Source organism: Toxotes jaculatrix, chromosome 6, assembly GCF_017976425.1.
Source record: "Toxotes jaculatrix isolate fToxJac2 chromosome 6, fToxJac2.pri, whole genome shotgun sequence".
Classification (NCBI taxonomy): Eukaryota; Metazoa; Chordata; class Actinopteri; family Toxotidae; genus Toxotes; species Toxotes jaculatrix.
In genome coordinates, this window is record NC_054399.1 from 3,057,311 (window position 1) to 3,076,760 (window position 19,450).

Consider the following 19,450-nt stretch of genomic DNA (forward strand, 5'->3'; position numbering starts at 1 on the left):
AGAACGGACAAGCAAGTTCAGCAAAATTTCATGTGTTCATTAATTTATTGAAGTGTCAAGGAAACTTCAGAAGTATTCTGACAGCAGACACAAATCAGCTTTCAACTCCTTACTGGTTATTGCCACAGCTAAATTTGTTCCCTTAAATATGGTAATACATTATGACCCTCAGCCTCCAGTCATTTAGATTTTCTGGACTCTTCGCTGTGGTCCCTTTTTTTAATGCTTCTGTGTGTGTGTGTGTGTGTGTGGGGCTCAAACACAAGCAGGGGTAGGTAGTCATTATCTAACATGCTCCAAATGATTCATAATGTTTTTAATGTCTAAATCAAAATGCCAGCCAGCAGTGCGCTGTTAGAATACATTTTATCATCAGCACAAACAAAACATCAGCTGTTTATTAGAGGGAACGAGATGCGTGCCCAAATCATTTGAGAAATAGCCTGGAGGATGCAACTGCCTGTCCTGTTCATTAATTTAGTATCTGCTGCAAAGATGCCATCACGTCTCTCCAGAATACTCCCTGATGTTTGCCTTTCTTTTCTCATGCCATTTTAGTTTGTTTCATGTCTTTACTCAGACAAAGTCACGTCCTGTCTCATCCTTCTCTCTTGTCTTTCCTTTTCTCTGTAATATTCCTCTTTCAGATCCTCTCTGTTCCTGCGAGTCCATCCTTTTGAGGAGATGTGATAGATGTCTACATGGTTTCCTGAATATGCATCCCTGTGTGTGGCTCTGTACACAGCCTCTCTGGCTATTGATGTGGCCTCATCAACTGTCAGTCCCCATTTAACTCCTTGGTCCAAAATTGAGTAGGCATAGGGGGATCCTGAGCCCACAGAGAAGAGTGTTCCCTGCAGGCGAGTACCATCACTGCACACATAAAACAGACTGGGTCCAGAGAAATGGATTTTCTTTCTGGGAAAGCACTGTTGACCATCAAAAGTTGAAGAGGAACTCTTTGACTTTGCCAGAGAGACCTTGTCAATACTGGTATCTACAGATTTTTCCAGTTTCTTTGTTGTTTCTGTGCAACTGTCAAGATCGGCCTTTGTACGCCCATTGTCATTGCATCCATCTACCTCTCCTCCGTCCCACCCACACAACGTGGCAGCCACACACAGCTTAGTTCCCTTAAATGGGTGAAGCATGTGTGAAAGCAGTTTGGCAGCTCCGCTTGTGGACAACCGCCGGCCGTGGCGGAGTTGGTAAAGCCGCAGTTCTCGAGACAGAATCCGTTTCCAAAGGGCACAGTCGGCTGAGGTGCCCGAGGTGGTGCTGACCAAGTGGCTGTGAATGGGCAGGATCTTCTGGGAGGCTGGGCATGCCACGAGCCCGGAGCAACTGGAACGAGTGTCTGCTGCAGCCAACACACCGCCCTGAAACATGAAAGCCAGGGTGGTGGTCCCATGAGAAAGGGGAAAAGGCAAAGGGACAGGCCGAGAGGAATCCAGAAGAGGACTAGTGGGCAAAGAGAGGGATGGTAGGATGGAGTCCTGAGGTAAGATATTGCTGGAGCTCTGGATGGTGCTGATTTGCCCAAACTGTATCGGGCTTTCATCTAGGTAATCTGCAACTGGTATATAAAAATTAAACAGACTTGTGCTGTTGCTAACAGGCATAAAAGAGAGATCACATCCAGTCTTCTTTCCAAAAGGCACTGAAGAGCATTCAGTGCTTACACTGTCCAGGGAGATGTCCTGGAAATTGCATAGGTCCTGTAAAGCCATTGAAAATTATTATTTTTTTCCTTCACAAAAACGGTCTCTAATCAAGTTTACAAATATTCATGTCAATTGTCTGACAAAGGTTTGTAGGTCATCTAGAGCTGTAGCTCGTGTCTGTTTTAACAGCAGCCCTTTTTATAGACAACAAGATCAGGTTCATCTACATGAGGTCTTGTAAAACAGCCCATCAGCAACTGTCACCGATGCCTCATTTGACTTTGAAGCATAGACTGTCAGTGGTCCATGGGTAATTAATTTTGGCTGCAATATCAGGTTGTTTTTCAGATCAGATTTCTTCAAAGTCCTGTGTGGGCGTAGGCCAGAGAGGACGTGGGGTAATGGCAAAGCCTTGAGTCGAGCACATCAAATTAAGTCAGACTGAGTTCTGATGCACAGGGAAAGTTCCCTGATAGAATCAGAAATAAAATGAATCAAACAACCTTGTTGTTAAACGGCAGAGTACATTTAACCCAACCTTTGTGGTACTGTGCTGTAGGTAGCCCTTTAAAAACTCATGGAACTCATGTAAATAGCTGAACCTGCAACACCAGAATATCTGGTAAATCCTGGATCGCACAGGGTGTATGCTCGAAGACAACTGCCACCTGTTTGGAAACTGTGCTACCAGGTGTTGAACACAGAGAGAGCCAGTTTTATTTCACACATAATTTACTGTATTTATCGAATGGATTAGCAATTAACTCAGGGATTACATGTTTGTGTTTATGGTTGAATTCATCTTATGCAAAAGAAAATGAATGTGTTGCGCACCGTCATTTTTGGATATGTCTTCACTGCTGTTTTAATGGTAAGAGAAATCTGTCACAGTTTTATACAGCAAATACTTTTATACTACTTTTGTATCTTTGGGAATATCATCATCTTTGGGAAGGCTTTTTTTTTTTTTTTTAACTTTATTTCATTTGTGTATCTTTTACTTCACGCAGGGAGAATGTGTTTTACAGGCCATTTCACCAAAGAGTGAGGGCCTGTCTGACAGTTTCATAGGATTTGACTCAGCCCCTGACAAAGTGGTAGATGGCTCAGTTGTCCGTGTGCGGTATCAATGCCACGGGCCATGTCAGCTTGCAGTGGAGGTGGTGGTGTCCACATTAAGGAAGACAGATTTAGTCGTCTTCCGGAGGAAATGGAACAGCAGCGCACCCCGAGTCTACAGGATCCACCAGGTGCAGCTCAGATTGCCTCCGTCCATTATATATCAACACGACTTCTTCAACAGGAACATTTTGGAGGCTGAAAGTGCGACAGTACGTGCTTGGCTACACCGTCTTAAAAATGACAGTGGACCCGCGACATACCATGACTCCATGTGGAGAATTTATAAAGTGCTGCAGATAATGCCACTCTCAGACCGTCCAACCAAACCTCCCACTGCGTGCCCTTCATGGTCTGCTCAGCTGATGTGGCAGATGACCAGAGACGGAATCAGTCAGTGTCCACACGAGTCAGGTCAGACCTTTAATCACATTGACATTTTCTCATTTTGTCCATGCCCCGTCTTTATCACCAGAACTTTCAAAGGAAACATGAACATGTTTGTGTGTGTAAACTTTTGCTGTTCTGCTCGGTCACAGACATAATCGATGTGCTCAAGTTCCCCCTGGCGAGCACTGGTGAGCGTTTTGGAGTGGTCCGCCGGTTCCAGCCTTTCATCGACGGAGCCCTGGAGAGAGCGCGCCTTCACGCTGTGACACAGCCCAGGTTGGACTTAACACAGTCGTCTCAGTTAGTTCGTTTTAGTTGGAGTTTATTCTGCATGAAATTCAACTACACAGCAAGAAAAAAATCTCCTGCAGGTTTCTCAAAAAGTGTTTTACCAAACACTCGAGAATAGCAGAATTCTTAGAAGTTAAATGTTATATTGCTTCAAATGCACAGTGTATAATGTCAGTGGTTTGTGTTGATATCATAGATTATCATAGATTGACAGGCCACAGGTCAGTGATTGTTTCCCTTTCAGCTCTGGCAGCTGTTAGAACACACTCCACTTTTAGTTTTACTTCATTATAAATAACCTTACAAGCTTCATGAAGCCTCTTCACCGGAGCATGTAAGCTTTTTATTTACGGTCAATGAAAGACAGCGAGGTCAGTCATTTTTAGCAGACAGCGCAGCGTTTTAAATTCAACCTTACGCTTCAGCGGCCAAAGAAATGATTTGTCAAAACATGTTGTTTCGTTGCTTGGTTTTCAGCGTCACCTTATCCGTGTGGATCTATCTACTGAAATGGTGTCACAGGAAGCTCTGTGGGATCATCCATCATGTCGATAGGAAAAATTTATACGACTCTGTTCTGATGCAGCTTACAGACACAGGTGGGTCACAGCAGCTTGTGGGTACACCTGACACCAGTTCAGGGGATTAGACTGAGGTATCATGGGATGATTGTAAGTGATGATGTGTGTTTTGTGAGACTGCGGAACAGACTGCGTTATGTATTAATAAAGAGCTTTGGATCTCCTGTGGTGAAATATATGACTGTCATATCTCCTGTGTAGGGAGCGTCATAATTCAGGCACATGTGACAACGAGAGAAGATGAAGCGTTCCAAGCCAGTGTGGCGTTGCCCCTGTGGAAATGGATTAGATTAGACTGTTACATACAGGACTCAAAGGTATGGAGCTATGGGCATGTGAGCCTCGGGGTGGAGGGTTAAAAAACAGAAATTAAAATGCAGCTCGGGGCAACATCTTACAGTCATCCTTTCTCCTCTGAGTTTCATTTGGTGCCGCGGCTTTGCAGTGTTTGATTTCCTTTTGGAACAGCCGTAAGATCCTGAACGATGGTTCCTTTCCAGCTGGGAAACTCCAGGCGATTGCAGTGTGTACTGCAATTTGAAGTTGTTCACAGCTGAGTAGGTTTTTTTTTCTGAGTCTCAAGAGCTCATGCATTATTATGTCTGACTTTCAGGTGCTGCTGGATGCAACGTGGGATGATGAAACCCGCAGATACGTCTACAAGTAAGACGTTCGATTTGATTTTCTTTTAAGATTCTCTTTATGTCCTTTCTTGTGAAATAAGGAAAACATAATTGTTGCCTTTGCAAAGCTCCCATTAGCTCAGTCACTGCTCAGTGTTTGAGTTGTATTACCGTAAATATCTTATAGATTTAAGGGCAGTATCTACTATGATGACACTGATGGATACTTTGTGGTTGGAGGAAGCAAATACATGCCAGGCATCCGTGGGTATTTTGGGCCTATCAAATACTATCGTTTTGGAACTGAAGAGGTAAAGTGCTTACTTTTTAATCACAAGTCAGATATCATTGTTTCCTTGTTTTTATTGCCATCAATCCCACTGTGAAATGCAATGTTATTCATATCACAGATAAAAAATCCGCTTCATCCCAAGACAACGTTACAGGAACTGGATAAGACCCATCGTGAGTGTCAGGAAATAAAAGCTTTTACAAAAGCCTTGCTGAAGGAAGTAACCGAGAGTCACCTGTTGTCAACAATCAGCAAAGGTGAAATATTATTTTGACAAGTCCTTTAAAGCAACATTGCAACTGTTCTACAGGGAGCAACCTTATATAGATCTGATATCAAGGGTGTCAATACAGCAGCTGCACACCTATTAAGTGTGGGAAGACCAGTGTTGACAGATTACTGTTGCTGTTTGTGTTTTATTTCAGGCGTCTGTACTCCTCACTTCATGAGACTGAGGCGTCAGTTTGGTGAAAAAATCTGCACAGAAACGTGGACCTGGGAAACGCCACGTAAACACAGCACGCTTTTCCGTCTCCTGCAAAGGAAAGCAGAGGAACTCAGAACAGGTGTTTTAAATTGTTTTCCACGGTTTATCAGCACATAGTGTACGGTACAAGGGATGCATCCTACAGCTCACACAGCGGTCCTGTTCTGTAGGGTCTTTGGGCATGGAGGACCTCAGGACTCCTTTGTTTAAGGAGGCAGTTGATACAGTGTTCCCTGTGGATCAGATGCAAATTAAAATTACATCCAAATCAATGTCTCTGCTACAAGTATGCTCCTGCTTTGGGAATCACAAAGCATCGCTCTTGCTGGCCTCCATCCACCTCGGTGGCCTAGGACACTCAGTCGATCAACAACAGGTAGTCAATGCCTCCCTTCTCCCTTAATTGCTACTTTATCTTTAAAGTCTCTACCTGAACGTTGTGCCTGTAATGACGGCTGATAATATCGACCTCTGTGTGTTTCAGGGTCACGTCTATAGTTTGATCGGGGCGTCAGGTGATAACCGCTTCGCCCTGATGCATTCAGGGTACAAACACGCACAAGGAATCGATGGCTTTCTTAAAGACCTGGACGTGGCTTATAGCTACTATTCCAATGCAGGGACACAGAGCAGCATTGACAGTTCCAGCTTTCATGAAAATAAGGTATGTTTAAATAAATGACTGAAAACTGTGTTAAGGGTCAGTCCGCCACTGGTCCAGACTGAAAGTTCCAGGAAGGTTGACAAAGCTGGAGCCAGCAGCTGGTTTGCTTAGCTTAGTAAAGACACTGTTAATAGGGGGAAAATACCAAGAAATAGTTCATCACATAAAACAACAAATTTTCATTTTTACATTTTAGTTTTTGCACTGATTAAACAAACAAGGTGTAGCATGTTAATTAGTCTGTTTTATTGGTGCTGGTTGTCAGATGTAATTAACTTCTTACAGAACCAGGTTAGCTGTTTCCCTTTTTCCAGTCTGTAAATTACAATAAGCTAACCGGCTTCTGGCTCCAGCTCCAAACCAAACACACAGACATTGGACAGGAGTGGTGTCACTTTTCTATTTTAATTCTCTGCCAGTTTCCTGTATATACACACACAAAGGCACAGTTTGTACAGAATAAACAGCTGTAAGTATAATAAGTAAATCCAGACTTATTATTGCACATGTGCACACACACTGTACACGTGCAAGCACATAACAAGAGTGATACAAAAGGGGCTGTCTCCAAAATATGATTAATAGTGTTTGCTGGTCCAGCCAGTTGGATCAGAGCTGAACAGAGAGAAAAGGTGGGTCTTAAATCTTAATTTAAAAACGTGAATGAGGTAGCTGTCCTGATGAAAAGAGGGAGAGCACTGCAAAGATAAGAAGCCCACTATGAGAAAAGTCCACTTCAGACTGACTTCATGTTTATTCTTGGAGTGTTTAAATAAGCTGCACCTAATGAATAGAGGTTCACGAAGACAACGGACAGACCTTACTGTCTGCTCCAGCTGGAATAGACAGCCAGTCTACCGAGAATGTACCAGTTGTGTCCAAGTTTATTAATGGAAATTCAAGCTGTGGTATTTTGACCAACTGGAAAACTTTCTGAGGACCAGAGTAGATGACAGTGCAGCAATCCCTCCGGAGAAAAGGCCAAGAGAAGCTGTTTTTATCAGCTTCCTTGTCAGCTTAGGAATCCTATGTGACCAGAAAATGTTCAGCCAAAGGGAGAAGGCTTTGATTTGCCTCTGCTCTTTATCTGAGCTCTTCTGACTGGTTTGAAGTGGGCGGGGCTCAGCGGAAACAATGCGTTGCCATCCATTTACTTCTGAGCACCAAACGGGATTTAACTATATTTGATTCCCAAGCTGATGACTGTCATGGTGTTGTTTATGTTGCCAACATCGTCAATCAAAGTGTTATACCGCACCCACACAGTCCTGATGAATCAGATTAGTTGAGATTTTGAATGTTAAACTTTAAATAGATGACGCCTAAGCCAAACTTTGATTGTCACACACTGAGTCATGAATATTTCATGTTACTAAGAAAGCACTATTCCGAGTTTTCTGGGGCTTTAAAGAAAACAATGTCTCTGCACCAGCAACAGATTAGAAACAGAAAGAAGTTGCTTTGTTGAAACAGCTCTTGTACTGTCAGCAGCAGCATTAGTCGAGCAGTAGAAGGAGCAGTGATACTGATAATAGTTGTACACATAGTTAACAGCAGTGGTGCTAATGGCAATGGTAACAATAATGTTGGTAAAAGTAATGGCAGTGTTGGCAGTGGAATAAATAACAGCAGCAGTATCACTACTACTAAGCAGGTAGTATTATTCGTCATAGCAGCAGTAGTAATAGTTTACTATATTAATATTTCTATTTTGTTTCCTAAAGCAATACATGCCTGACCACATCTATCTAAGCAACCAAGAGGATTTAAACAGCCTGACACATGAGACGAGTGACGTCTTTCAGTACCTGAAACTCCAAGCAGAGAGAGGAGACGCTGGAGCTCAGGTACGTGTGATAGATTTGGACTTTCTGTAAAGATGAACCACTCAAATAAGGCCTGTATGAATATGTTTGTCTTTGGAAGACGTGTAAAAAAAGGAAAGGAAAAGTTAAATCCAACTTTTATGTCTCCTTTGTGGTCAGTACACAGAGTCAGTTTTAAGACAAAAAAAAAAAACTCTATTATCTTTAGAGACACCTGGGAACAATGCTTTACTGGGGACGAAATGGAGTCTCAAAAGACATAGTGAGCGCAGTGAAGTGGTTTGAGAGAAGTGCTATGCAAATGAAGGATCCCTCAGCGATGTACGACTACTCCATCCTACTGATTAAGGTGCTATAACATTATACATGCTCAACCTATTTTATGATTGGATTGAACTGGATATTTTGTGTGTGTGTGTGTGTGTGTGTGCGTGTGTGTGTGTGTGTGTGTTTTGACAGTTATTGATTCACTGATTGATGTTGATTCCTTCAGGGCCAGGGAGTGAAAAGAAACTACACCCGAGGTTTTCAGCTGCTGGAGAAAGCTGCAGCGATGGTTTGTGTGAAGTAATCAATCTGTGTGTTTACAGCGTGTGTCTTCACTATGAATACCAGGGTCTGTTTCCTCGCTTTAGGGCTCAATTAATGCCTTGAATGGGTTGGGCTGGTACCATGGGATTATATTAAACGACCACAAAAATGCAGTGAAATACTTCGAGCAAGCTGCGCTAAATGGGAGCGAAGACGGCATGTTCAACCTGGGACTTTATCATCTCAGCGGGAAAAATCCACACGACCCACGGAGGAATGAGGTTCGAGGCCGACACCTTGTCCAAAATGTAGTTTGATGACAGATATGTTATGATTGATGAGCTGACGCGTTTTCTGTATGATCCACAGACGGCTGCATTCCAGCACTTTCTGAATGCGTCTCGCTCTGGTCATGTTGCTGCATCAGTGGAGGCAGCTTGGTACCTTTCAACAGGAAGCCTGGAAGGGGTATCTCAGGATGTGGAAAGGGCTGTGATGTAAGAGGCTTTCATTAGCTTGGTGAAGAAAGCTTTGTTATGGGCTGTTGCACTGTAGCCTGCAGCTCAGTGGCATCTAATTTCAATGACAGTGGCTAATTCAAGGTCAGAACCTAGTATTTGCATATCTAAAAATAAGAGCCACCGTCACCGCATTATTGTCTGGCGCAGAGTGATTCTGCTTACCAATGCTCCCCTGCTAACTTATGAATTTAAAGAAGCTCCTGCTCCAGCTGTAGAGGCTTTTTTTAGAATGACCTCAACAAATCAGATACTATTTTTAGATCATGTTAAAATATTTTCTGTTTATGTGGTGCAAATTAAATTCCATAATTCATCAGCCATCCTTTACCCTCCATGCAGAATCCTAAAAAAGGTCTGTGAACAGAACGGACACCTTGGATTTATGATCAGAGAGGCTCTCCAGGCCTACCTCCGGGGCTCTTGGTAGGGACATTAATTTCAATTACTTTTCAATTGACCTCATTTAATCATTCTCTCTGGTCTTTACTCTTTGTCTCAGCTTGGTTACATGTGTCTTACCGTGTTGCCAACAGGCAGGAAGCATTTGTGAAGTATGTTTTGGCAGCTGAAACTGGTCTGGGTTTGGCCCAGAGCAATGCTGCACACCTGTGTGAGGTACATGTATGTCGCTTCTCTGGTTTCAACACTTTGCATCAGCCCTTCAACAAAACACTGCATATTTCTTTCATCTTGATTTTAAGCACAAATCTGAAATCAAAGTCATCACCACCATATATTATCATATATCATTAACTTCATATAATTGGAGGTCTGAAGCACATAATTCCAGTCACATACTAAGAGAAGAAAACCAAGCCGGAGGGAAATTATTAGCAGCTGATAACATAACCTTCATCACTGCTCTGCTCTCTCTCTCTCACCATGCAATCATTCTCCCAAACGCAGGAACTGAATCTCAGTTATGATTGTCAGTGGAGATATCATAACTACTCTATATTAAACTATGATCCCCATCCATCCGGTGAGTTCCTCTCATTTCATTTTGCTCTCCCTCTCCCTGTCAATCTGGTCAATGAACAGCAAGTATTTATCTTCTTTTATAGCTCTGCTGAAAATGGGAGACTACTTCTACTATTCCTCCAGCACACGTGAAGGCTCATTATCCTTGGCTGGTCAGGCCGTATCGATGTATAGCAGAGCAGCTCTAGCAGGCAGCCCTCAGGTGACAGATTTACTTGGGCTGTAATCTCATCACCCAATGATAAACTTAATTAAACTTCCACGGGCTCAGGGCCACCGCAACGAAAACAATAAACAGAATTATACAGTGTTATTATTTCTCAGACCGTCTCAGTGAATAACCCATCAGCCTCCTGTTACGACTTTATTTCTGCACCGACTCACAGGGAATGTACAACTTGGTCGTTTTGGCACAACAAGGACACGTTCTTCCACCGAGCGTCCACGGCTTGTTTAATGTGTCACATCACGATGACGAGGACACTGTGGTGGAGAAGATTTTAACAAGGTGCTTTTTTTTTTTTAATTCATAAACTTCCACAATATTTATCCAAGGCTGTCTATAGAACTCAGAAGTAACAATAGTGCTTGTTTTATTCTAGCAAAAAATATGATGGTTTGATATTTTAAATGACCTGTGACCAGTTTTTTAAGGAACGAGAGTCTGCAGAGTAATTCTCTTCTAAGTCTTGGCAAGAAAGCAAATACTTACTAAAATGTAATATTCCTCTGAGGAAAAGCTCTAGCCTCTGGTTCTAGGTTCTATCTAACGTTAGCTGTTGTTATTGCTAAATATATCTGTGCTGGACTCCCAGGTCCGCTCCTGCACTCTGGCTGCTGCTCATTGACATCAGCACTAATGTGCTTCTCATGTTATTACCTCAAACATATGAGGAGGTAACATTACTGCTGTAGAATGTAACACAGTTTTCACTCTTTCCATTGTTTCTTCTCTTCAGATGTGCAGAGACTGAGCATGAAGAAGCAACGCCCTGTTCTTTAGCTCTGCTTGGAGTCCAGATGGGAAAAGCCTTGAGGAGAGTGACTCAGAACAGTGCACAGCTCCTCTTGGTAAAAGCATAAGGCAATCAACTCATACTGTATGTAGTAAGAGAAAAATTAAACACACTACAAGCTGCCCTCCTGAAGTCTATTATCCTGCGTTGATAATATGATCTAATTTTAATTATTGAAACGTGAAAATGCAAATTGGATTTCCATCATGAATAAGACATTAAAGCCACTATAGATTGCTATTTTGAGATTAAACAAAATGTGATAATTTATTTAAATCTTTATTCTTATTTCTCTATAGGCATATGCATCTCTTCTTTCTGTCTGTGTCCTTATTGTCATTGTGCCATTTCAGAGCTGTCTTGGTAAGTAATGAGTGTCATTCATTACTGCACCCATGTGCACATATTTGCCACTAGATGGTGTAATTTCCCCACATATTGGTTTCCTACCGCTTGCTCTGTAATCATGTTTGTTTTCTGTGAAAACTGTCCTTACCTCCATGTATCCTTCTTATCTGCAAATTAACTCAGAACAAAGGCTTCCCGTTCGTGGTGCCGTTGAACTGAGGGTAAGGAGGACATCACCTGTCAGTCAAAACAGTGTCAACTTGAACAGAGAGCAAGATGGCATCATGGGAGGACCCAACGGAGCGGCAGGGAATCTATGGTTTCCCATAGATGGTGAGCAGTGGCTCCGGCAGGCCAGCGATTTGGCTGTGACACTGTCGGGTGTGTGCCTGTGTGCTTTCTGGACCACGTTCCTCTATCATCTCCTATGACACACAACACGCAGCACAGTGATCCAGTCGCCACAGTAAAAGCCCCGGACAGTACTTACTGTGAGAGTGTACATTTAGGGGGACGAGTTACAGCAGTATTCATGTGACACATTTGTTCGAGGCATGTGACTCATTTTAAGACAGGAAGGAAAAAAAAATGCAGATCAGAACGTGAGCTACTTTATCAGAGATTTGATAATGATTGTTTTACGTGTGGAAAATAAAACACCTATCGTCCAGTCCATTTAATTGATGCTGAATCCAACCTAGAGCTTATATTGTCTTGGGGATGTGGTGCCAAGGAAGTAAAGTGAAGTGCTTGTTATGCAATATGTAAGTCCAATAAAAAATATTTCAACACTGAATATTTCCGTGATTAATCAGTAATTTACCTTGTGAAAATGAGCGATTTCTATCGCAGAGTGGGGACTGTTAAAACCGACGGACATATACTCTGATGGCTGCGCCTTTAAAAAGCAGAAAGATCCGGCCCCAGTGATGGATGTGTTGGGAGATGTGCTGGAAGCTGTGTTCTAATAGGTCAGCTATTAAGGCTTGTTCTCGGCCCTATCAGTGACGTGTGGATGATAAGTGTCTCACTGGAGACTGGACATGCAATGAGAGCACGGAGGGCACTTAAACATTTTGTCCAAGGCCAGAGCAAAGGAATTTCATAGGTTATTGATTTAGCCTCTGGCTGGGAAGTTGCTCCTGGTCGATGTAAAAGATAAGACAGTATCAGTTTTAGCCGTCGCTGTGGGAGACAAGCAGAAGGCATTTGAAAGTATAAGTTACTATAGCAATGGAAGACACTTCAAACACACCTTTGGAGTCCTTGTTGGGGTGTTAGTCAAAAAGTAATGCCCATCCGTGGTGATGTTGTTACTGTGTTCATAAAGATAACATCATGGGCAATATCCTTTGAGGGATTTTGTTTCTATGGCTGCCAGCAAATATGAGGAATAGGCAGCGTTACTCAGTTGTTAACAGTTATTTACAGCTCTGGGTGACTGTTGTGATGATGCGCAGTTTATAGCAGTGAGTGTTGTTGCTTGGTATTCATGGAGCTGTCATTAGTTAAATAAGGAGTTTCACAGTGTAAACAACACCATGTGGAGCTCCCTCAGTTTAGTGTGAAGACTGTATAATTTGGGGATGGACTAATGATCTCCCTCTTCCTTCTTCTATCTCTGTACCTTATGTCGTCTGTCTTTGTCTCCTTCTTTAAAGGGACAGGTCGCCAAAACAAAAACATTGCATACTGTTACACATGTACTGTAGTAATCTGTTTTCACTGTGATCATCAGAGGTGATAATCTAAAGAAAAACAAAAAGCCTATAACTTGGTTTAAGGTGACTTCACACCGAATCTCAACTGTGAAAAGGAAATGTAGATTTTGGACGTCCCATCCCTCTGACAAGTATTCATGCTGTTAACCAAAATGAGATCAAATCAAGTGGGGAGTTGTTTTTGGTCTCCATTGATAGTTTCCACCTCCGTGAACACTGTGAGGGGGGTGAATTTTTTTGTACCACAACCGTTTTAGTGTTATTTAGGCTTAATAAATTGGGGCGTGGTTACGTTGAGTGACAGTCCGTAGACAGGCACTGGCAGTTAGCTCGTTGCTAAAGCATCGGCTGGGCTAGGCGGCTACATCCAGAGGCCTACGGTTACCTCCAGCGGTTGACAGGGTCTGCAGTGTCCGTGTTTATTTGCCAATGTTCGGATAGGGTTTTGTGACAGTATGGCTTGTTGTAGTGTGGACTGTACTAACCGACCGTCGAAGGAGGCTGTGTTGCAGTTTTTTCGGTAAGTAAATTTCTCACTATTTTACCTGGATGTTTGCACTAATTAGCATGTATTAGCATATTTTACCGCTGGCTTATGACTTATTTGCCGATTTCTGGTCGCTGCTGATACAGCTAGAGGACCGGAGCAGCTAATGTTAGGAACGCTGTTGCGGTGTGTTCCGTGCTCTCAGAGTCCGTTTATTGCGGGAATACTAGGCTACACTTTTATTTCGTCTCATTTTTCTGTTTAAAAAGTCCGACATTGCATGGACAGAGCAGCTCCGTCAGTAAGCGGCTGCTGTTGTTTGTGTGCTGCTGTAACTGTAAGTGGATAGTGGATGGAGGAAGCGGTGAAAGCCGGTAAATATTAAATATTAAACATTTTAGCTTGTTAGACTAGCTGATTAGCCTTTGGCTAGCTCGGTTGCTCCGCGCGAAGTTGCCGGTTTCTCGGCCGGCTGACCCGTAGCGTAACCGCCTCTTCGCCAAATATGGAAAGTACACTCCCACTAAACCGACTCCCCGAAACCAGTGGGTGACGTCACGGGTGCTACGTCCATGTTTTATACAGGCTATGGATCAAATTAGCTAAGTGCTAACGGGAGTATGCTAACATGCTCAGTTTTAATGCCTGGTTCATGCAGCGCTGGCAGAGTGGTGAGGACAAGAAAAACATCCCCTTTTTTTATTATTCTAAGGAGGTTAGCCCTCGTGCTAACCAGAGTCACACCAGATAAAATACCCAAATTAACTATTTTTGTTGTGTTAAGTATTTTTAGCAGTTGGTTACCAAGTACAACAGAAGCACAGACCAGAAACAGATACAAACACCACTAAACACCCAAAAGGCTCAAAGTACAGAAATACTTAATTGTAAAACATGGATTACAACCAAATCTGTGCATCTGCAAAAGTCTGATGCTGTATTTTAATTCTGCCGTATCACATACTGTATGTGTCATATGGGTTTTGAGATTCTACTGATAAGCTTTTTCCTTTTTATTGATTCAGGTTATACAACAAACCTCACCTGACATAGGTAAGAATTATTCAGGTGGTTTTCAATACGTTAAATGAAACATGCTGATTGATGTGTCCTTGAATTATCACACTGTACCATCGCTCATGGCAGACAGAATCTCTCAAGTGCCTTTGTTCATTCTCTTCTAGTTGAATTAAACTCTCACTGAACTCGGGAATATTTGATTAACATGGGGGTGGATAAAAAAATTCACAGCAGACATTATTGTTATAAAAAAAGAAAGAAAAAAGAAAAAAACCCTAATATTTGATTTGCACATGTTTCAAAGTCCAGTGGTTTCAAACCAGCTGGGTCATGTGTTCTTGGCATGTGCACAAATGTCACAAAATCAAATTATGCACGCAGTAATTTTTCACAAATGTCAAAAGCAATTTTAGTCACTGTCACCATTAAAAAAGAGTTTGATAAAACTGCCCCCAATGTAATTTCACTTCTTCTGTAACATGCGATTAATGAATAGCATTGGCCACGCAGCCTCAGCTGGACTTATGCAACATAAGTATATACCAGCCTGGTGAACAATAACCCTGCCACCGTAATAAAAGGAAACAAAAATAAAGTCATAAATTTAATGAGCAGCTACTGATGTAACGTGATAACTCTACTTTCCATCAGCTTTCATGATGAGCTGAAGTTAACACCGCATCCTGCTGCAGGCAGAGAATGGCTTTGGTGACAAAGAAACCAGCCAGTGTTTTTTGGCATAGATGATGATGTTAAATTTAATTAGTAACTTCATGAGCGAGCCTGCATGTCCTGACTCTTACCACATATTTAAACACATTTTTTTTTTTTTTTTTTATCAAATCCAGCTTCCTTATCTCTGAATCTCTTTGTTCAAACTGTTTGACACACAACACAAAGATGTGCTCTTTTTTTTTAGGCATACTAGAAATACAGTGGGCAAAATAGTGCAAACAGCTGTCAGTATAAAGGAGTACAATTTGAGGGCACTGCAAACTAACTGCCTCCAAAATGACCGTACAGCTGAATCAGTGCCTCTCTACATCATTTTCAGCAAAAACTGAACATTATAACCTTCATGAAAGAAGGATTTAATACTAGATGGCATAATTTTAGCTAGGTGTGCCTAATTAACTGACAACCGAGTGCATTTTCAACAGAAAGTAATAGTGATAGCCAGTATGGTGGCTGCGAGAGGCTGCAATATCAACTATATAACAGCTCAGTGGAGGGATATTTTTATGTATTTATTTTTTGCCAAACTCAATACCAGAATCTGTTGATTTACATTATGGGGACTTGCTTTTTGTCCCCAAAACAAAGCCAATTCCCAACAATGGGACTAATGATTAATATTATTATTAATTATATTAATGTGATTAATGATAATAGACATCCTTGCCCACTGGCAGCCCAGAGGGCAGGCATCCGGGGAGTCTGACCATTGGTCCTTAGCCTTGGTGAACCAGAGAGTCAAGGGGATGAATTTCATGAATCTAAAGTATGTGTGCAAATGTAGCACTTGAATGCGAGTGAATGAATGATTGCACAATGTGAAATAAGTCAAGAATGTTATCAGGATTTCTGGTGCCCTGCAGAACAAGCTCTTTTTACACAGTTCCAACAGTTTAAAATGACACAGGCCCAGAGCCCTGACTGATTCAAGGTCAGAGTACCGCTTAGCCTGGAAATGTCATTAGGGATAATTTAAAGTACTGAATGCTCTCAGCACACAGACCTGATGCACTGTACACAGACTGAGCATCTAAGTCCGTATGGGAAGCCTTAAGGGGAAAATGTGTGACCCACCCAAGTAATGTCACAGTAAGTCATACACTGAGTGATTTTGTCTGCACTGAATAAAAGCTGTGAGTTGGCTGTGTGTGCAGTAGTTAGCTTACTAGTAATTATAAAGAGCCGTGAACATGTCGGGGAAGGCAATTAGCCAGGGAGAGTTGTTTTTGGACTCAATGGGCTGGAACCAGTTTGTACCGCTGCAGAGCTGGTATGTATTTAGGAGCTGTTGTTCTCACAATTTTGTTTTGAATGATTCAGTATTCTTGATAATTATGTCGTGACAGCCAGCAGATAAGATGCTGCACCTGCAGGGTTTGGTGATGCAGGGATCACAGTCCATATAAGTTTTTGGACAGCTTCACATTTTTTGTTCCTCAGGCTCGGCTTTCAATTTGAAATAAAAATCACTGACAGAACATTAAAGTGCCAAATCACAGCTTTAATCTGAGAAGGTTTACATCGGTATAGACAGAACTGTGAGGGAGATATAACTCCTTTAATACAGTCCCAGAGTTCAGGGTTTCAAAAGTAATAAGACAGATACGCCTGAAGTCAAAGAAAATATTTCATGTTTTGTGTAAAAGCCTTGTATCATCTGTGGTGATGCTCTCCCAGAGCTTCACTGCAGCCACCTTCAGATCTTTATGTTGTGGGGTCTTAGCCTTTAGTCTGGTCTCCAGCCGGTGGACCACAGCTCAGTCAGACTGAAATCAGGTGACTGACTCGGCCAGTCGAGGATATCCCATCGCTCTGTTCGCTCTGGAAAACTCCGGTGATCCAACTCAGAATGATTTTGTTCTGTTTTTGCATCTTGTGGTGAATCCTCTGAGGTTATGATCACAAAGTCTTCTCTTGATAGTTGACAAGGAAAAACCTACTGGATTTAAAGCTGACACCTAATGTCAACAATGTCACCTAATGATGAGAATATAATGGAGAAGGCCACACTGGTACTGACTTGTGTGAAAATGCACTGACAGTGTTTCTACATTTTTCTACTGTGTTTTATGAGTTGAGTTTCAAACACAAGGAAACAGAAGAACTCAAATAAAAACTGAAAGCGACACCACACACACTGCATTTAGAGCAGCTGCTGAAGTTTACATACATACTTCATATTGCAGCTGGAACAAACTTGTGAGTGAAGATCAGATTGTGTCCAACCACAGTCTCCATATGTCCTCACTTGTCGGCTGGCTGCTGTGGACCTTCAGCCGTCAGCAGCCAGTAATTACATACTAGCCTGCCGACGGCTGTAAAACCATCTGTACTACCGTTAATAATCAGATTAACTGGGCCTTCCTAACAGACTGGTGGCAATGTTGTGAGCAAGGGAATACACTGTGTCACCGCTCCTCTGTTCTTACCGGTGCATCCACATGAAACCATAGCAGAAATATAACAAGCTCATTTATCTTTTAGACGTGTCTGCTGAGGCTCACTAGGACCAGCCTGACTTGATAACATTGTTAGATTTGGAACTGAGAAAAATGCGCTCCGCTGCACTGCTCTGACAGTCCAGGTATTCTAGGCTGTATTCAGCATTTAGTGTTTGTGAAACAGGCGAACAGAACAATAAACGGAGGAATCAAATTCAAAGAGGACTGTGTGTCAGATCTTTTAGGTTGTTTTGCAGTGTATTGTTGTGTGATATGCTGCAAACTTTCCCCAGGTCTTTTCACTTATTTTTCCTAACGAAACACGAGGGAAGAGAGATGCAAAGACCCCAAGACAGGTGACGAGTAAAGTTTAAAGTCTTTCAATTAACTCAAAATCACTGGGAGATTCTAGGGCCAGAGAACAAAACTTAAACAACAGAGGTACAGACACAGACAAACCAGGACACAGAGGAACAACAAGACTTATATACACAAGGCAATGGGGAACAGGTGACACCAATTAGGGCGGTGCAGACAATCACAAATGGCGGGAAATTAGACAAAGACAGGAAGTAGAACAAGATACAGAAGGGCTATGACTTCAAAATAAAACAAGAACTACACAACAGAGCTAAAATAGACCAGAGTCCAAAAGCTCCAAGTGTCCACGAAAGAGTTCAAAACAAAACAGAAGGGTTCAGAAAACAGCCCGCCTGGTGGCTGGTCATGGCAGCGTGTTTAGCGTGTTTATTAGCGTTGCTCTTCAGCAGCGTTCCCAGTTCCAGATGGCAGGCAGACGCAGGTAATGACTAGCTGGTGAGCACAGTGGGCACAAAGAGTGAACAAAAACAGAGCTAAAAGGAGAGTGGATATCAGATTTAACTGTGTCAACAAGTTCACCTACTTAAATGGTGATAATATGTCAGTGTTAAAGCTGGTTTGAAATTCTCTTCCTACACTTTGGAGCAAAATGCATGTAAAGGTGCACATTTTGTTGTGATGCTGAATACAAACTCCTCCAATCTCAGATCTAGTAGATCATCAAACATATCTAATACATTTCTGCAGGAAAAAAGTTTTGGAACAGCATGAGTTCACCTTAACTTGTGGAAATCTGATAAGCTGCAAGTCTGCCGTATCATGTCGGTCAAAACTGTTGAGATAACCTACAAAAGACAGTTCATCACTTGAAGCTGAGGTGTTCTAATGTTTCTGCAGTAAAATGATTGTAATCTGAAATAGTTCTGTTAGAGCCGGTTTTATTGTCCCTGCTTGATCCCTCGAGTTTAAATGAGTTGATAATATTGATAATAACGACTGATGTGACCTTGAATGCTGGTAGTTCAGTTTATTGCTTTGTAAGTGTAAGAACAGATCATAATTATTATTACCTAAATACCTAACTACCTAATTTTTATTTTTTTTTTTTTTACAAACGTGTGAAGTATGTGTCCAGATAATGGACTTTGCTGTGGAGGAAAATAATCTTCGAGTAACTTAATTCTGTCTAAAATATAAGCTCCAAAGCACCACTTTCCACTGCGTCACCAGCCGGTGTGTAAAGGTGACACAGATTGTGTGCCAGGAAAAAATAATTTAAAGTTGCTTCAGAGCAGTTTATCCACGGTCGGTTGGTGGAAGCCAAAGCCCAGTCAGCTGTGCTCACACCACTGGTATCTTTGTGAACAATCTCGAACCGTTTTGTTGCGAAA

The 19,450-nt window shown here is 42.1% G+C and overlaps 2 protein-coding genes across 3 annotated transcripts; one reads left to right on the forward strand and one right to left on the reverse strand.

Moving 5' to 3' along the window:
• Positions 1-431: 431 nt before the first annotated feature.
• Positions 432-1,730, reverse strand: LOC121183320 (proteasome subunit beta type-11-like). The gene is made up of 2 exons (XM_041040351.1): positions 1,083-1,730; positions 432-914 (listed from the first exon to the last, which is right to left on the reverse strand). Exons 1-2 carry the CDS (start codon positions 1,728-1,730, stop codon positions 573-575), a joined length of 990 nt encoding a protein of 329 aa, XP_040896285.1. The 3' UTR covers positions 432-572.
• Positions 1,731-2,350: 620 nt separating this feature from the next.
• On the forward strand, positions 2,351-12,118 carry LOC121183946 (protein sel-1 homolog 3). 2 transcript variants are annotated; one of them, XM_041041283.1, is made up of 24 exons: positions 2,351-2,535; positions 2,675-3,197; positions 3,323-3,449; positions 3,942-4,063; positions 4,247-4,362; positions 4,659-4,708; positions 4,856-4,979; positions 5,079-5,217; positions 5,386-5,526; positions 5,618-5,823; positions 5,932-6,111; positions 7,836-7,958; positions 8,146-8,286; positions 8,431-8,493; positions 8,573-8,749; positions 8,838-8,965; positions 9,329-9,412; positions 9,523-9,610; positions 9,896-9,971; positions 10,054-10,172; positions 10,357-10,478; positions 10,930-11,041; positions 11,286-11,349; positions 11,518-12,118. In XM_041041283.1, the coding sequence occupies exons 1-24, from the start codon at positions 2,470-2,472 to the stop codon at positions 11,763-11,765; spliced, it is 3,339 nt and encodes a 1,112-aa protein (XP_040897217.1). In that variant the 5' UTR covers positions 2,351-2,469; the 3' UTR covers positions 11,766-12,118. The 2 variants fall into 2 exon arrangements, with proteins under 2 accessions (XP_040897217.1, XP_040897218.1); XM_041041284.1 differs by having other exon boundaries at positions 9,523-9,604.
• Positions 12,119-19,450: the final 7,332 nt, after the last annotated feature.

Bases quoted from the DNA above. Each gene is read 5' to 3' on its own strand.
- LOC121183320 (XM_041040351.1), bottom strand. From the start codon at position 1,730: ATGGCTTTACAGGACCTATGCAATTTCCAGGACATCTCCCTGGACAGT. The intron at 915-1,082 runs GTAGATGGATGC...TTTCCCAGAAAG, and splicing joins GTGGGTGGGACGGAGGAGAG to AAAATCCATTTCTCTGGACC.
- LOC121183946 (XM_041041283.1), top strand. From the start codon at position 2,470: ATGCAAAAGAAAATGAATGTGTTGCGCACCGTCATTTTTGGATATGTC. The intron at 3,198-3,322 runs GTCAGACCTTTA...GCTCGGTCACAG, and splicing joins TCAGTGTCCACACGAGTCAG to ACATAATCGATGTGCTCAAG. The intron at 5,527-5,617 runs GTGTTTTAAATT...CCTGTTCTGTAG, and splicing joins AGCAGAGGAACTCAGAACAG to GGTCTTTGGGCATGGAGGAC.